The sequence below is a fragment of the Talaromyces marneffei genome, chromosome 6 (genome assembly GCF_009556855.1).
Source record: "Talaromyces marneffei chromosome 6, complete sequence".
NCBI classification, from domain to species: Eukaryota; Fungi; Ascomycota; class Eurotiomycetes; order Eurotiales; family Trichocomaceae; genus Talaromyces; species Talaromyces marneffei.
This window is the reverse complement of record NC_072353.1, coordinates 288,059-305,550: the sequence shown is the minus strand read 5'-3', so window position 1 is coordinate 305,550 and position 17,492 is coordinate 288,059. Positions and strand designations below refer to the sequence as shown.

General features: G+C 48.3%; 4 protein-coding genes and 1 non-coding gene across 5 annotated transcripts; 1 reads left to right on the top strand and 4 right to left on the bottom strand.

Annotated features, from left to right (window-relative positions):
• Positions 1-90: 90 nt before the first annotated feature.
• EYB26_007619 (uncharacterized protein) lies at positions 91-2,094 on the top strand (the record flags this gene model as incomplete). Its single annotated transcript, XM_054266884.1, has 1 exon — positions 91-2,094. One exon carries the CDS (start codon positions 91-93, stop codon positions 2,092-2,094), a length of 2,004 nt encoding a protein of 667 aa, XP_054122859.1.
• A 757-nt stretch (positions 2,095-2,851) lies between these two features.
• Positions 2,852-7,421, bottom strand: EYB26_007618 (uncharacterized protein; the record flags this gene model as incomplete). The annotated part of the gene is made up of 2 exons (XM_054266883.1): positions 2,852-3,494; positions 3,550-7,421. 2 exons carry the CDS (start codon positions 7,419-7,421, stop codon positions 2,852-2,854), a joined length of 4,515 nt encoding a protein of 1,504 aa, XP_054122858.1.
• A 535-nt stretch (positions 7,422-7,956) lies between these two features.
• Positions 7,957-8,027, bottom strand: EYB26_007617. The gene has a single exon. It is a non-coding gene; the product is annotated as a tRNA-Glu (tRNA).
• A 447-nt stretch (positions 8,028-8,474) lies between these two features.
• Positions 8,475-11,283, bottom strand: EYB26_007616 (uncharacterized protein; the record flags this gene model as incomplete). The annotated part of the gene is made up of 2 exons (XM_054266882.1): positions 8,475-10,181; positions 11,218-11,283. 2 exons carry the CDS (start codon positions 11,281-11,283, stop codon positions 8,475-8,477), a joined length of 1,773 nt encoding a protein of 590 aa, XP_054122857.1.
• A 3,341-nt stretch (positions 11,284-14,624) lies between these two features.
• EYB26_007615 (uncharacterized protein) lies at positions 14,625-17,434 on the bottom strand (the record flags this gene model as incomplete). The annotated part of the gene is made up of 2 exons (XM_054266881.1): positions 14,625-15,143; positions 15,200-17,434. The coding sequence occupies 2 exons, from the start codon at positions 17,432-17,434 to the stop codon at positions 14,625-14,627; spliced, it is 2,754 nt and encodes a 917-aa protein (XP_054122856.1).
• Between the last annotated feature and the right edge of the window lie 58 nt (positions 17,435-17,492).

Here is a 17,492-nt window from a genome sequence, read left to right as displayed (position 1 = left end):
ATTTAATATATAGTCCTCATCTACCACCACCCCCTCCCTCTTCAACTAGATATAACTTCACGCAAACATCCTAGTATAAATGTCTACAGTATGTCGGACTTTGAACAGCGCCTAGCCCGCTTCCTTCCCAGCAACGTACCACCACCACCACCACCACCACCCTGCGACCACGCCCCCGTCGCCTGTGTCCTCAACCCCTCTAACACCTCTGAATGTCTCGTCGCCCAACTTCATTCCCGCTGGTTCTCCGAAACACTCCCCTTTCACTCAACCGAGCACCCTTTAGTTTTTTCTATTTGGCAAGCGGGCTATGACAGACAAAAAGCGAAGTGGCTCGCAAGTGAGCCTGGCTGTGGACTCACGCGAGCGCCAGAACTTGTCAAAGCGTTGAGGAAGATTGGTGCTGATCAGAGGTTGCTTCCTTTATCTTCTGACCACGACAAGGGTATGATTCGCGTAGGCGGGATCACGGCATGTAATCAATGTAAACCCGGGACGAATACATGGTCCTATTGCGCACCGTATGATATTCGTCGTCATACATGTCATCGTGTGGCTATCAACCTCAACCTCAACATCAAAGCGGCGGGAAATGATCGAGGGAAAATCCTCTGTCTTGGCCGCAATGGCGCAACAAAGTATTGTGGCCCAAGCGAGTTTATGGCGATCAGTCATGTGTGGTCTCATGGATGGCAGGGCAGCACCGAGGACGGGATATGTTCTCGCGTTTTGGATATGCTTCTTGAAATTGCGGCGACGAAATTCAACGTGCAGTGGATATGGCTTGATGTTGCCATGATCAGCAGTGATAAATCCATTCGAGCCATGGCCATTAATTCCATGGACACGGTGTATTCCACAGCCAAAGCAACACTCGTCGTTGACAGGCTTCTACTCAACTTCACTCCTAAAGCAGAGGACGACATGCAGACTGCTCTGACAATCATAGCATCGGACTGGATGACCCGTCTCTGGACCATGCAGGAAGCCATGCTCAGCCAGAACATCCTCATCCTCACCCATCGCGAGTCTCAACCCATCAATCCACGAGACCTCCTCAACCGCATCATTCTCGCCAAACACAATCCCACACGTTGGCAGCAATACCAAGCCATCAAACTCCTATCTGGAATGACGCACGACCCCAACCCATCTTTGCGCAAAGTGGTAACGTTCAGTTATGAACGCACAACTACGAATCCGATTGATATGGTCCGCGCTTTGTATCCGTTGTTTGGACTGAAATGGCCTTCAGCAGATACGACGCTCATCCAGGGACAGATTTTGTTGTTGAAGCATTTGGGTCAGGAGGCTGCTATATTGACTAGCCTCAGCAGTCCTATTGGATTACCGTCACCATGGGGATGGGCGCCACTAGTTATCCCCGGTGCATCTGGTGGCAGTCTAGCAGGGTATGGTCGCTACATCAGTGAGCAGGGTCTAGTGGGAGCATGGGGTTGGCTCGAAGTTGTGCCTGTGGCCATGGAGCCGAGAGATAACTTCAAGGGACGCCTGTCATCGAATCGCGGATGGATGCATGATTTTAAACGTAGTTTCAGCGATTCTCGGAAGTATCGCGGCCACCAGCTACCGTTAAGTGAACAACCAAACAAACCACCAGCAGCAGCAGCAGCAGGAGGAGGAGGAGGCACGATACTAGACTATGCAAATTACGCCCTCGGAATAGGCGCCGACATCTTCAAATCAAGCATCATAACAACCTTCTCCTCCTGGTCCGACCCGCCAACCCAATATCTTGAACTTGCAAAGTTGGTCGGCATGAAATTCGTCTTCGCCGCGTTCCACGCAGTGAACAACAAAGACGAGGTATTTAGGACTCTCCTGACATACACCGCGAACGACCCCTGGCCATGGCTAAACCAGAAACTGTTGTTCATTGCATCTGCTGATCTGAGTTCGCAAACTCGTGGTGCAGCCCTAAGAGCATATAATAACCCGCAGTATTTTGATCTGGTGGTTGTGGAATCGGAGCAGAATGGGCGGTACGTTATGAGGAGGGTTGGGAAGGTGGTTGCGGCGGGTGTGCAGCTGAAGGGTGGGAGGGAGGAGGCGATCCAGGGGGTGCTTCATTGAGTGGACTCATAAGCTCAGTCTCCAGTAGCTCCTGACCTTGTTACAAGAAACACCTCGTCGGCCTGTGGAGTCGAGACTGGAATGCGTTGGGCGATCTGGTGCAGCTCTTTTGGTTGATCATCATGTCCCCGTGGACTTGGTGCCGGACAACCCAAAGCATATAGCATCACATCAATCAAGATCAGCGTCCATATACACATCATCAACCACCCAGCTTGAGCCGAGCATAGACACCAATCCTTGTGAACGCCCTTCCAGCCTCTGCAGATGGCGCGAACTACGCTATCAATATATCACATCACCCAACACCACTAAGATACGAAATCTGCTCAATCGCAGAATGCACACTTGGCAGCTCAGAGGACGGTAATTCAATACCATGCCTAGCATGGAGGTGTGACAGGTTCGAATTTATCACATATTTGCGTTTGTATGGGATCGAGGGCGTGGATTATTTCGTCGAGGATGCGGTATGCTGATTCGCGTTCATGTAGACGCTCGATGGCGAGGGTAGAGGGTCGTATAGTGAGTGTACCTAGGTAATGAAAGAGTGCGTGGTAAAGATGTCAATAACGTCCAGGCTACAATACAAAGCGAACTCCGAACTTCAAAGATCTCTAGAGGGTCTACTAAATATACATGACATCATTTATCTAAGTAACCAAAACCAAATACATTCATATTCCAAAAAGAATAGAAAAATAAAAATAAAAAAGAAAAAGAAAACACGCGGGGCTCGCTGACTGGCTATGCATAATCAACTCCTCTCCTCGTCACCCTCCTCATCCTCAAACTCATCATCTCCCAACAACTCATCCTCATCATCAACGACATTCGTATAATCCCCTCTCCTGGACGCAAATGCGCCTCTTGTCGCGTACGGTCTTGGTCCCCGGCTGCCAGGCAGGTGTACATACCCACTGGCACTTCGCCAAAGGGACATAAACAACAACGGCAGTACCTTGACGGCAGCCACCGTACCGGCAATAATTACGACAGGAATCGTGATAAATGGTGAGTCTCCACGAGACGTTATAAAGGACTGTCCTCCACCTTCGCCCAGTCGGATCTGTCCGAATTTACCATCCCAGTGGGTATACACCCAGTAACCAGCTGCAACAGCAATGGCGATGGGGATGATGATGGCGAAGAAGATGACAGCGCCACTAACGCCGTGTTTGCGTTCGTATTCTTCCTGGTGGCCTGGACAGGGGTGCGATATCCATTGGTCCAGGTTCTTGCCGCCGGTACAGGTGGTTATTGGGATTCGTCTGTAGCCCGTTGGTTCCCAGTATTCTACAGCATCCGGATTCTCCTTGCAGTATTCGATTGCGTTTGGTTTGGGGAGACCAGGCACCAAAGCACAGCTGCCATCGGTTTGGCGTTCGTAGTTGTAGTCACTAGACTCGTTAGCTTAAAATTGTAGAAAAGAGAAAAAAAGGGGGATGTATGTACCATTCGTAATCTTGGAAAGTGCAAGAGCAATTGTGCGAAATACTATGCACATGGGCTTCGGACCAATCGTTCCAACAATGTGACTTGGGGTTCTTCCGGTGATACTGCTCCACATGACCAAACAGACAGTTGCCCTCTTGAAGAGGATGCTTCGGCTCCCAGATATAGTAATCCTCGCTCTCACCAGTATCCTCATCCAAGTGACACGTCCGATCACGCAAGCCACTAAAATCGAGATTGATAGTCACCAACTTGTCAGAGCCGGCTTCTCTAGCCCAGATCAAAAAGTTCTTTGAAGTGTCAGACGGCACAGTCGAAAAATCAAGCACAGTGACTTCTTTTTCAGAAAACTGGTATACCTCCCAAGTATCCCCCTCGTCAGTGCTGAAGAAAACCTCGCGCGTGGGTTTGCCTTCTGCAACAAGGACCAAAACAGACCCCTGATCGCCATACTCCCAGAAATGGCTTCCTTTTTTGACCTCCTTCCAGCTGATACCACCGTCACGACTGAAGAACGTGCTAGCATCGGCCTTACTGACCAATGACTCGCCGACATTACCAACTCCAAACGAAAGACCAATGGCCGACGCGGACGCAAATGTATTGCGAGAATCTCTCCGCTCGGTGTATCCATGCAGATGAAGCGCACACTTGTCAGTAGGCTTTCCATCCGAGCCACAGTTGTATCCCTTACCCTCGGAGTCCTTGACTGGAGGCGGGATAAGAGTCCACTGAGCGCCGTCATTGTGCGTAATCATGGTCCTTAATTTCTTCTCGCTGCCCTTTTCGACGTCTTTCGTGTTGCTCACAACATTAGCTATCACGACGCCTTCCAGACCTTGCAGCTTCTCAAAGTCGACGTATCCGTCATTGCTGCGGTTCACGTCACTGAGACTAAGCACGTAAGAGGTTCCGTTGCTGTTGCTCTTGATGAGCAAGCCGTACTGATGGTCCCTTTGATCGTTGAGCGTGACGTGCATAAACACCGAATGAGTAGTACTCTGCAACAGCGTGTATCCCAACTCCATGGATACTTCTAAATTAACGGAGTACTCAGCGTCAGCAAACGTCACGCCATCAACGCTAACGTCGAATTTCATAGCATGCTCTTTCTCTGGATCCGGTTTGGCGATGATGATGAACTCGGAGGCCTTTGCGAAGGCAATGATCCTGGGCAAAGGTGTCTTGGACGTATCAAAAAAGTCGTTACTTGTCACGAGCATACGTTGACCATCCACTTCTTCGGCTTCATGTTGATTACAGAAAATCAAGTTGTTGCTTTCTTCTCCGCGACTCTCCTGCGCCATGAATTCGCAATTTATAACCGCCCGCAACAGAATCTCCCAGCCATCGCCGCGATGCTTGGTGAAATAAGAATCCTTGGGACAGTTGCCATGGCTGCAATCGCTAGGGCCCGTCCAGATCATCCAATCTTTATATATTTCGTGAAATCCCAATGTCATACCGGGGTCGGGATTCTTTTCGGCGGGAGCAGTAAACGACTCAAAGGTCTCTGCACGATTGATCGTATAAAATTGCTTCTTGCCATTGGTAAGAAAGAATGCACGATCATTCAAATAAGGATTTCGCACAATCTCCTCAAACTTGACGTCCGTGAGTTCATGCGTCCAGGTCTTGCCGTGGTTATGAGTTACATAGAGTTTGCCATTAGAAGTGAGCATGACAATAGTCTCGTCCTCGCCGCGACTGCTGCCGGCTCGCTCTAGATAGTAGAACGATTTGAACATCTCGGCTTCAATATAATTGACAGTCGAGCTGATCGCTTTGGCGTCACCAGGTGGTGCCTTGAGAACATCCTTGCAAGGACGGTCAATCTCCTTGTCCAGTTCTTCGCCTCCGTCACGAATACAGGCATTTCCAGGAATCAATCTCCATCCCGAAGGACCCTTGAAAGTATCATCCTCACTCTTGCATGCACCTTCCGGGGCTTTGAGGGGAGTGGCAGGAACACACTTTGTTCGATCTTCGGAGCGTACAAAGTTGTAATCGCACTCAAAATCTTCTGCGGTACACTTGCAAGCCTTGAACTCTGGCGTAGGCGTCTTGAACATGGTCTCGGTAATAAAACAGTCGGCATCGGATTTGCGTCGACGATAGTATTGTTTATGTCCCATGAGACAATCAGGCTCGCCCTTTTCATCCAAACGAGCAGGCCACTCCTCAAAATCACTTTCCTTACACTCCCGCTCATGCAAACCTTCAAAGTCAATTGCGAAAATGGACCACTTGCGAGATTCTTCGGAAAAGCCCACGAGCAAAAACTTCAGGCTAGTCGAATCGGGGGTTGTCGTGAGGTAAAAGGGTATAATTTTATGGTCCAACTCGGCAGTATCCCAATCCTTGCCGTGGTTGATAGAAAATTGAATCTTCCCTGTTGGGTCCCCGTCATCCTTGATTGCTACAATAACAGCACCTTTGTTGCCAATCTCGTACTTGTGTGGTTTCTCAAGTGCCAAGCGCCATGTAACACCGGCATCATCCGAGACGTACAGATTGCCGTCTTTTGTGTAGCTCTTCAGGTGACTGCCCGTATTACCAACACCCAAAACAATTCCAGGGGCGGGACTAGAAAACACACGGCCGATATTTTGAAAGTCTGTGACGGAATGCACATGCAAATCCTTATCGTTGGCTTTCAATGGTTGAAAAGTGCGTCCGTCATCAAAGCTAATCTTACTGATCACTTTTTTATCAGCGTCGAACTTTTTCTCGACCTCTTCCCAGTTGTCCACCACGTTGACTAGCACAATACCCTGAACACCAATGATATCCTCAAAATCCACGTATCCCTCCATGTTGCGGTTGGTATGTTCGATGTTGCGGGTAAAATACGTGCCGTTAGAATTGGACGTAAAGAGTACCCCCATACTCTCCGATCGGTCGGTGTTCTTCACATCGACCTGGATACTATAATTCGTTCCACCTAGGACCGTATATGCCCCTTCCTCGATCTTGTGATTTCCAAACTCTGCGCGATGCCATGTGATGGCATCATCCGTAACAAACATGGCCAATTCATCGGTACCCTGCGATTTGGCTGCAACCATAATATACTTCGTCCGAGCAGCAGCATTGATGATACCAGCCACAGGTCGTCCTGCATTAAGATTCGCCTCAATCCCATCCTCGTTATCCTTAAAGAACGAATCCGAGTACACAAGCCGATACGCCGCAGCAAACGGATTTTTGAGTCCATGCACGATACAAAGCACGCGATCGCCAATCTCCTTTGCATACTCAGTCGTTGACTCAGCAAACGCCGGCGTACCAACAGCCCAAAAACATCCTCTAGCAGTATCCCTCAACGGCGCGACGGTCTCAAAATCATCAAGCGTGTAAAACGCGGTTTCGAGACATGCAACCAGCGAACACCGCTCACCCATGAAAATGACCTTTCTCGAATCCTCGCCGTGAAATCGAAGTCGTTCATAGAGGAGCATGGACGGAGCCGCAGGAACCTCGAACCGCCGCCATGTCCGACCCTGATCCGTCGTCACCCAATGAGCACCGTGTCGACCGAGAATATACGCCTTTTTATTATCGTACTTATGCGGCAGAATCACAACCGCGTCATTTGTCAGGCCCTCTTCCCCTTCACCCTTGCCGATAACGTGCCATTCCAGGCCTCCATCAAAGGATCGATAAACCTCGCCGGTTGCCGCACTCAAAAACAAAACTGTATCTGTATTCTCGAAATAAAAGGGCTGCTCAGGAACGACTTCTACCTCTTTGAGAGCTATTTTGGGTCCATCTGACTTGGCCACGGCTCCTCCGGTCAGGCTGCTGATTGTTATCAGGAGCAGGAGGAGGAGGAGCGGTGATGTAGTCAGATGTAACCACTGACGAGTCATGTTGTGACGGTAGTTATTGCTGATTCGGCATTAGAGTCGTCGTGGTGGTTTCGTGATGTACGTGTTTACGTGTGATGCGATGCGATGCGATCCAGATAACTGGGGTGCCTAGCTGTTGGTTGTTGGAAATAAACAACAGCAATCAGTCGTGGAAAGGTAGGAAGATAATACAAGTAGAGAAATATAAAATGGATGATAAACGAGTGTGAAATAGAAGGATAGAAAGATAACTGATGGCAATGGCAATGGAAATAATGGTAATGATAGTATAGCAGGCTGTGAGTCGTCTTGCGTGGCCTGAACCAGATAGGTTATAGTTACCAGGGTACGTACGTCGCCAGCTTCAACGAACACAGTCGATTCCGGCACGGGAGCTCTCATGCAGCCAAGACAGAGTCACGTGCAAAACCTCGACACTGAGTCACGAGTAGATTTACCAAGAAAAGCGACACAGTAAAATCAAAAAAAGTCAATATCCCAAAATTTATCCTTCAATTGAGTAAGAGGAGAACACCAAAAAAATGCAAAAAGAGATCTCCGACACGGGGAATTGAACCCCGAGCTGCCGTGTGAGAGACGGCGATGTTACCATTACACCATATCGGATTCTGATTGGTTGCCCACAATTTACATAGAAGACCTTGTGTCCAGATTGCAGAGTCAGGGCTATCTTCTATGGAGTACGTACTCATTCATATGCCTCTATTCTCTTCATACACAAATCCGGCTCTCAAGTCAGATTTGGCAAATGCAATACATGAATGTGCATACATGGTAAAAGGTACTAAATATGTATAATCGCCCATAAAAAATAATATGAAATGAATAAAAGAAAGGTCAAAGATAGTCACAGCAAGAGAGGGTATATAGATAGAATCATATCCAAGAAAAGAAAATGAGAATGAGAGAACGCTTGATGGAGATATCATCTGCAAGTAGAAAGTGGGCGGTAAATGGAGAGAGGTCGCTGGTAATGACAAATCGGTATAGGTTAAAATATGCACATGAATGGAGATTAATAACAGACTTTTCCAAGGGACGCACGACAGAAGGTCAATCCCTCCAATAGCGAAGTTTACGCCACATCTTTTTGACGACTCCTCTCTCTTCAGGGATGTCGTCCCAAATATTACACGATTCATCTGCAGGCGGCAACTCTGCCAACCGCAGAGGATCGTCGTGTTGATCATGACCGTACGGACCGGAGTCACCGGCTGTTCGTAGATCGGGTCTGGTGAGTGTCATTTTCAAAGTCATCTCACGACGATGACCGCCGGTTTGTGGGTGGTGATTGCCATTAGCATTTCCCACAACAGGCTTGAGAGGTTGTGGGCGACGATGGCGTGGGTCTATGGATGAGGATCGCGAATTGGCCGACGTGAGTTCGCGAATGTTGGAGCTTACGGCAGTCTTGTCATGACTGCGTCGTGATTTCTTCGGCTGTTGGAATTGGGGTTGGTGATCGGTCAGGTCAAATAGACTCAAGTCGATAGATGTGGTTTCATCGTCCAAGAATGTCCATCCATGAGTTCCATGAGTCGATGCAGAAATCTGTGATATCCGTTTCGAGTCTCGGTTGGTGTTGTGTCGGCGCAAGTTGTTGGCGTCGATATTCTCTTTGTGGTCCAAAGACGGGAACCCGAATTCAATTGCTTCGTCAAACTTCTGAGGTGACGCCAGGTACACTCGCAGTTTTAATCGAGCCTCTGGGTCTTGGTAGTATTGTGCAGCGGGGTCAATGGAAGATGTAGACCGATGAGATATATGTCTAGCCTGGTGATGATCGGGACGATTATTGCTTACTCCGCTGCCGGCTGTAGAAAAAGGAAGCGTGGAAGATTGACTAGAACTTAACCCTCGGCTACTATTCCCCATGAACATCATTGAATTTCGATTTTTGGCCAACGACAACGTCCGGCGTAGGGAAGGCATTCGTCGTGGAAAGGTAGGTTGTTGAACGTGTTGTGATGACAATGCTGTGTCGGCAACATATTTGTGGTAGCTGTCCAGAGACAGATCGAGGTCTTCGTCCTCGTCGAGCCATCGGAAACTGTCAAGAATAGATTCTTCCATTTCGATTCCCGAGTCGGTAGGGTCAGCAATGGTATCGGGGGTACCGATACCGTCGGTAGAAGGTTCTTCTGCGTAAGTCGAAGGAAGCGATGAAGGAAATGACCGAATTGAGGAACGGATTGAAGAACGAATTGCAGGGGAAGCACTTGATCTGGATCTTCGATAATGACGACGACCTCTGCGAACAAATCTGTCGCTTGACGTGTCAGTTCGCAGCGATTGGCGGCGGCGGGAAGCTCTATGTCTTTCTTCGAATTTGAGAAGCGCCTGATCAGCAGCGTCGGTAATATTGCTTGCTATGGGAGCTGTTTTCTGCAAGAGCCGTCGCTCTTCTTGTGAAAATATAGTCTTTTGAATCTTTGGAGGAAGGGAATGAAAGCATTGCAAGTACTCGTGTACTACAGTCAGATCATTATCGAGGGGACGATTATGACGAGTACCCGCGTTATCCCGAGCGGTGAGAGGAGCAATTCGACGAAGACGAAGCTTCTGACGAGTATTGCGCTGGGCTTGAGTCTGCTGGTAATGTCTAAGAGAGGAAGTAGAGGAAGAAGGTGTTATAACTCTAGCGCGTGGATGGCGGCGGATAGAGAGCGACTGTTTCGCAGCAAACTCGCGGCGCGGTTGAGCATGATGGCTTGGATGCTGGGTCGTCAAAAGACGAAAACGCTCAACATTGGAAAAGAACTAGTTATAGAATGGAGCATTATACCCTCGATTAGCCTGGCAGCAACCAGTGAAATCAGAGATGGACAGATAGGCAAGAGAGTAAAAAGGGGCAGTCGGGGAGTTGACCAGTCACGGGCCAGTGACAAACAATAACCTCAACTAGCTTCCCCTAGCCAACAGGCTAGACCCATTGTTGTCCGAGGGCTAGCAGGCTAGCAGCTTAGTGGCTAATAGTTGTTCACTAACCCGAGAGTCTGGAGCTGACCGCGAATCACAAAGAGGAAATAGATGAAAATAAATGAATTCTGGACAATGACAGTTGACGGGCGTGTTGATGCATGACAGGAGGGGCACAGGAAGCGACGGTCCATGTAATAGTAATAATAAAACCGAACGAGTCAAATGCAAGAGTTTTGGGCCACTCAGTGAATTTGCTTGGTTCGCTTCAGGAACGACGGGGGATGGGGAGACAGGTCATAGTCAATGCAAACTATTGACATTCGAGGCCCACTAGAGACGATCTAGGAGAGTCTCCGAAGTGGCTCGGACAGTCAGGACTGAGGGCTTAGGACAATCTCATTGTCTGTCCCCCTCTCTCTGAGTCTGTAGTGCATGACAGGACGGAGTACGGAGTACATAGTGCATGAGATATCATAAAGTGCAGTATGGATGAAACGGGAAGCCGAGTGGAAGATGAAGCGAAAGATGAAGTGAAAGATGAACTGGACGGTGTTGGGCAGGAAAAAGCACGTGATGAGCTGTCAAGGACGACCGCGACAAAACAACCTCAGGCAGTCAAGCAACTCTCAATAATCAGCCTTGTCAATCTTGAATTAACATCCAATAATCGACAAGATGATTACAGCGAGCGAGCTGAATGGCTGAGTCTAACTGTCCCTTGGTCTTGACTCGGGCTGAGGGCTGAACCATCCCCAATATTGCGCCCAGGTCATGTGACTGCCGAGGAAGACATTCATGCACCAACGTATGAAAAAGGAGGGGAAAATGCAGGAAAGATTGAGCGGAAAGTAGAAGTGAAAGAGGAAATACACACCTTTCGTTGTACCGCCGGCGGGAAAGACTCGAAGTCTGCCCTGGAAGAGACAAGCATGTCCTGCATGGTGTTGATGGCCCTTTGACGCAAAAAGTAGGCAAGTAAGTCCACTGTATGGCCGGATTGCCCTGATCAACCGATGCGAGTGGGTATGGCGGTATTCCTATGTGTATGTGAATCGGAGAATTTCGTGCATGTACTCCGTATAAGTATGTCGAGAAACTCCAGTAAAGATGAGAGATGAGGGAAGAAAAAGAAGAAAGCAGTCTTCACAAAGGACGAAGAAGCGAGCTCAGAGATAGACAAAGCTCACCTCCACAACGAACGACAAGACTCAACAAGAAATAAAAAGGGGAAAATCGGAAAAAGAAAGGAAAGAAAAAAAAAAATATGAAGACTTTGTGGGACGACGTGTAAACAGCACTGGGCTACACAGGAACCACGTAAGTAAAGTAACTAAGCTAGGTACAGAGCGGAGAGGGAACTGGTTGCACTGTGTGCATGGACAGCCTTTGTCGTGTTACTTGTGAACAACTGGGGATACTGATAGGTCAATAGCAGTCAGAAATATAGGCATGATCATAGCAGGGGTCGAGAAATCGAGACTAAAACACGAGATTCTCATCGCTAACTACACGAATAGAACTCTGTGGTTGACTGCGCACTACTTAATAAGTTAATAGTACTACATAAATAGTAACCAGTTAACTAACTAATACTTAGGCTACGACGCTACGTACGGAGCAGTTTAAGCCATAATCTGAGCATCATATGCGAGATCTTAGCCTCCTGACTCTCCCTTCCGGCTTGAACAGCGCAATTCTCGACGAGCCCACAAAATCATATGACGGTGGATGCATCCATTGACTCTTCCAGCAGACCAACAGTGGATGCAGTGGATCTCTCACTTTCGGGTCGCTGACTCCTCCTCCTGACTCCTGGGGAACCACACAACCTTGTTGGCTCAGCGAAGCTGTGTTGAGTTTGACACTTGTACTGTTTAGGTTCTTAGTGTTTAGCGCTTGAATGCTAAATGTCTTGGTGCGGAGGCTTTGGGCTCTCTGCCCGGTTCGGTTCTCGTCGTTCTCGTTTATCTCCTACGAAGTAGAGGGGCGCTTCTATTCGAGTGTGTTGTTCTGAGTTCGGGTTTTGTTTCATATCCCGCGATTTTTGATCGGATGCGTGGTTAGGCGTCTGAGTTTGTCTGAGAGCCTCTATTCGAGGTTCGAGATGGGAACTTGGCGTTTTAGATGTCGATCGTGGACAGTGCATCGAACACCATTAATGTGAAATTGTTAATACGTAGTCAATACTACGGAGTACGTGTGTACTATGTATGTAGACATTCGGAGACCAGTCCGGCGCTGTGTCCGTACGCAGAGTCGACCGCTAGCATCTGACAGGCACTTGAAGTCTTCCGCAGTTACGCTCGCTACCTACCGATCCGGTGTCATCAAACATGAACTGCTCCTCTGTAGGAGACGACAGGCTGAGCGTTTACTGTTCCAAGATTGTGGTCTGCAATCGATCGGACAACGTTCATGAATGATGATCTACATGCCTATACTACGGACTATTAAGCAAGCAACATGGGTGTACTCCAGTCTACTCGTAGTAGAAAAAACACGGGTGTGGACGACTGCCATCCAATCGGCGTCCAGGATCGACTAGCACAATCTTTTTTTTTTTTTTTTTTTTCATACTCCATCACATTCAGCTTCGCTTCCGTCCAGGAGCGTTGTTTCAGCTGTCAATTCTAGAAGCGGTACAGAGTAGAGTATGTATGCTTCGTCGGGATATATGCAAGCCCGAACACAACACCAAAACACCAGGTCAATGTCATTATGCACTGATTTGAACTGCCACGTAGTGTAATAAATCTCGAGAACAAAGGAAAAAGAAAGCAACAAGCTCATAGGGCTCCCCAGATCCTGCCCCGATCGACGCCAACGTCTCACACTTAGTCAGTACGCAGCAAGACTGCAACTAGTGAAACATGAAACATGCCAAACATCACCAACACAATGACATCTCATGGGGTCGGAGCATTTGGCATTCTCGGGCAAAGCACCGACCTTTATGAAGCCTCCTAAGTTATTCAATACCGTTTACCAAATATATGCTGCAATGGCCGTCGTACAGGGAATCAGACAGGATGATCCCTGTCTAAAAGGCCGAGATTATTCCTATCCCTTACCTACCTAACTAGGTCCCCTTGGGTGCTTTTATTCCGTAGGATGGATATGATTGATAGACACGACCCACTCAACGACATATTCAAACCGAGATCATTGGCAAGAAGTGAGGGTTGGAGACATTACTTGCATAAAGTATTAACTAAGTTTATAAGCCATGCGTATCCATGTTGTCCATGTGTTTGTCCATGTGTGTGTATGTGTGGTAGGAGGAATGCATACCCAGTAGGGCTATAGCATCAGGGTACTATACAGAGTTAACTACAAGCTGAGCTCCCTGACTCGTGGTTCAGCACTACATTGCATACTGTTTTCCTGTTTTCTTATCAGGTATAAAGGTATTGCATGGACCCAGCCCTCTATAGTCCAGCCTGGTCTGTTCAATTTGACGGGAGAATTACCGAAACCATCACTGCCCTTTGCGCCAATTTCCGAGTAGCAACATTAAATGTACCTCTGCATGGTCGGATTCATGCATGTATACGGAGTATGTATATACACTTACAGTAGTTAGGTAGTAAGTACTCCGTATGCACATAATAAGGAGTTGTGTCACACGCCACGCCGAGTATATATATTTGTTTTCGTTGAAAACGAAAGGTTTATGTATTGGAGTGGTGTAACTTTATTTACTCAGCAGTTCCTTGGTACGAGTGCGAGATATCCACCTCCTACAGAGTACAGTAGACATGAATACATCAATTGATGAATTGAGGGAAGGATTGTATCTAGGTTACTACGTACTCGTAGTTGTTAGGGTGGTGGGGGATGTTCCTATTTTTTGGTCTTGTAACTACAATCTACAAGAAAAGTCTAACCTAACCCAAGTGGACAGACACTAGTCAAATGTCAAACTCGACCTGTCTGACATTGACTCGGATCCTGCCATCCTGGTAGTTAGAGCAAGAAATATCGGTCTGGCTTGCATAGCGTGCTGTATGGTGACTCTGGTGAGGGTACGTACGTACCGTACCCATCTCCAGGGACTTTTTGTGATGCATTCCAACTAACTCATGCCTGAGTGTCTATGTCTATACCTAGGTACCTAGGTAGGGCCCTCCGATACATACTCTGTACGAGATTGAAAATGTAGAATATACTTCATACATATGAGTTTAGTCCGGATAAACAGCCCCAGTCAATTCGTCTAGGGGTAGGTATGAAGTATGTACACGAATCAAACCAAAACGCTTCGCTTCGCAAGGCTTTCAACTATAGCGAACTCAACACACTCTGCATTGCTGCTGTATTCGTATCAGCCCTCCTCATAACATAAGCCCTAATATCCTGCACCGACAACGCAAACCCATCCGTCGCAACAGCCGCGGCCGTAGGACGATTTCCTCCGTTGCCGTTACCATTCCCGTTGTTGGTGGAGGTGCCGGTACTACCAGCACTCGTAGCCGGACCACGCAACTTCTCCCTCAACGCCTCAGGTCCAACGACAAACAAACTGCCAACTTCAAGCAACACGTCAATGGCAGCCTTGACTTGTTCTTCGTCCTCCAAGTCCCATGATTTGAGCAGGTTTGCGTAGCGGGTCATGTCCTTTGTGACCATTAACCCGCCGGAACCGCTAACTTGGAAGCGACGGAAGTGGTCGAGGATTTGGCTGCGGACGCCGAGCGCGAGTTCAGTGAAGAGAGTCCGTATATTGGAGCCGCTGGGAGGGAGGGAGGTGAGGATTGTGTTTTGGAGCTGCGTTAGGAATGTGCATATACTTTCACATGTCTTGTACACATTAGTATTGTATCCACGTAGTAGTAGTCCTGCCGGAAGAGACTTACCGGAGTCTGCAACATCTCCAACCACGCCGTTGAGTTATCTTCTTTCGGTCGAAAATCATTCTTCTTCTGTCCGCCTAGAAGCTTCGAAACCCAGGTCAATGCCACATCAATCGTGCGCTGTTCAATAGCATTGATTTTATCCTCGATTCTGCTCACAACGGCATTCGTCTTCTTCTCCATATCCCGTCGCGTCGTCACATTGTTCGCTGCCAAAGGGATGAGCACTGTGTTGATACACGTCAACATCAGATGCGTGACGCTAATCGCTGTGCGGAGAGTATGCAGATAAGTAAAATCGGGCTCGGTTTTGGTATTTTCTTGGGCCAATGCTGCGTCTAGCGCTGCCTCGAGACCAATCTCAATATATCCCTCTGCCATTGTGGAAAGAAGCAGATTCAAAAGCGAAGAGACGTCTTTGGGTGTTTCGCTACTGACACTCAACTCTAAACCGCGTCCAACTCCTTCAGCTAGCCATTTCAGCATTCGTTTCGCATATGCCACGGACAGTAAGCCGTCCTCTTCAGTGAATTCTGGTTCTGCAGGTTTGCCACTCACATCCCCCGAGTCCCGAAGTCCAGCGACGCGGAGCAGCATCTGGCGCTGTGTAGGAGTTGAGTCTGAGCTTTCAAGTCGGTACAGATAAGACTCCTTGGCAGATGCCAACAATTCGCTACCACTTTTGGCCAACGACGCCATAAACGTGGTCGTAGCAGTCTTTTTGCGCCGCGCATGGAATGCAGTGAACTTGAAAAGTAGTGATGTATACAATTCTTCTAGATTTCGTTTCTCGCGTTCGATGTAAGAAGATCCGACAAAGTAAGGCACGAACAAGTCCTCCAGTTGTTGATCGAGCACGATTGCCGTTTGAGACGAAATTGGATCAGGCGCCTCAGTCAATCCGTGGGCTTTCAAATCATCAACCAACGAATTGAGATAACTCCTCGAGCTTTGAAGCGATCGTAAAAACGCCAGCGACGATACGCTGTTTGCCTTGTCAAGCACCATCTCTAGTCTCTGCTGGATGGATTGCTGAAATACTCGCTGCAAGAACCGAGACAACACTTCATCGTAATAAGGGAACGCGCGGCGAATAATCGTAGACTCGTCCTGCACAACGACCTTGACATCATCCACCAAAGACTGTAGACTAGGCTCGACACCCGGCGGGTCTGCATCAGGATCAGCTAATTTCTCCCATGTCTCTGCGTCTCCGCCGATTTCTTCAGTGACAAGTTGACTCCTATCGATGAAGAACTGATGTTGATTGACAAACAGGGCAATCACGCTGGCGCCTCCGTTGAAGTCTCGAAGTACCGAAGCACATTCTTTCATTCCGTCAAAGTTAGCTTTTCGGTAGAAGTCGTCGAATTGTTTGAGTAGATCCTTCTCGAGGGTTTCGGAAAACTTTTCAATAATCTCTCTCGTGTCTTTCTTCGGGAAGTGATTGCCGTTTCCATTCCCATTCAATCCTGGAGACATTAACCCCTCACTATTCGCGTAGTGCCCGTTTCCATTAGACGTATCATTCCAACTCTTCGGATCCAACCTCTGACTGATCCGTAGTAATTGTTTCGCAATATGCGCTGCTCGTAACTTCCCTTCGCTGTTTCCCGACATACGAAGTGTCTCGAGTTTCGTCACATCACCACGATTGCTAACTTCATCCCAGCATTCAATCAAGAAATGAGCATCCAGGGCACGTCGTCGTTGTCGTTCGAGTTCTTCAAGCTTCTTACCCACTTCCACTGCAACATTGCTACTCTCGGGTACACCATTCGACGACGTTGCCGACGACGAAATCAAAGGAGCGCCGTTCAGCGACGTATCCAATTTCTGAAACGATTCAATGGCATGGCTCAGTTTCCGACCTAACGTATTCAAATTCTGCGCATGTTGGGCCTCTGCCCGTCTCACGGCGGCCGACAACTCATTTTCTCTAATCTCCAAGTCGCCCAGCAAATCATTCAGACTTCTCTGCGCATGCTCGAATGTGCGGATAAGTGGTTTCGGATCAAAGGGTTGATTTGCTGTGGATGTTGCAGCAGCGGTGCCAGCCGACCGGCGACTGGCAATGGCGGTATCGGAGAGCGACTCGATAAAGTCTTTGACTATGTAGTCGCGGCCGGAAAAGTATTCGAGCGTGAAACTGGGGCCGCGGGGGTAGAGAGTGCGTGATTGCTGGTGCGAGAGGGAGCGTGAATGGGAGGAGCTGGAGATGGACCCGGTGTCTGGCATGGTGCTGACCCCGCTTTATCTGAGTGGTTTCTTGTATTTCAGAGACACGAGTCGAGGA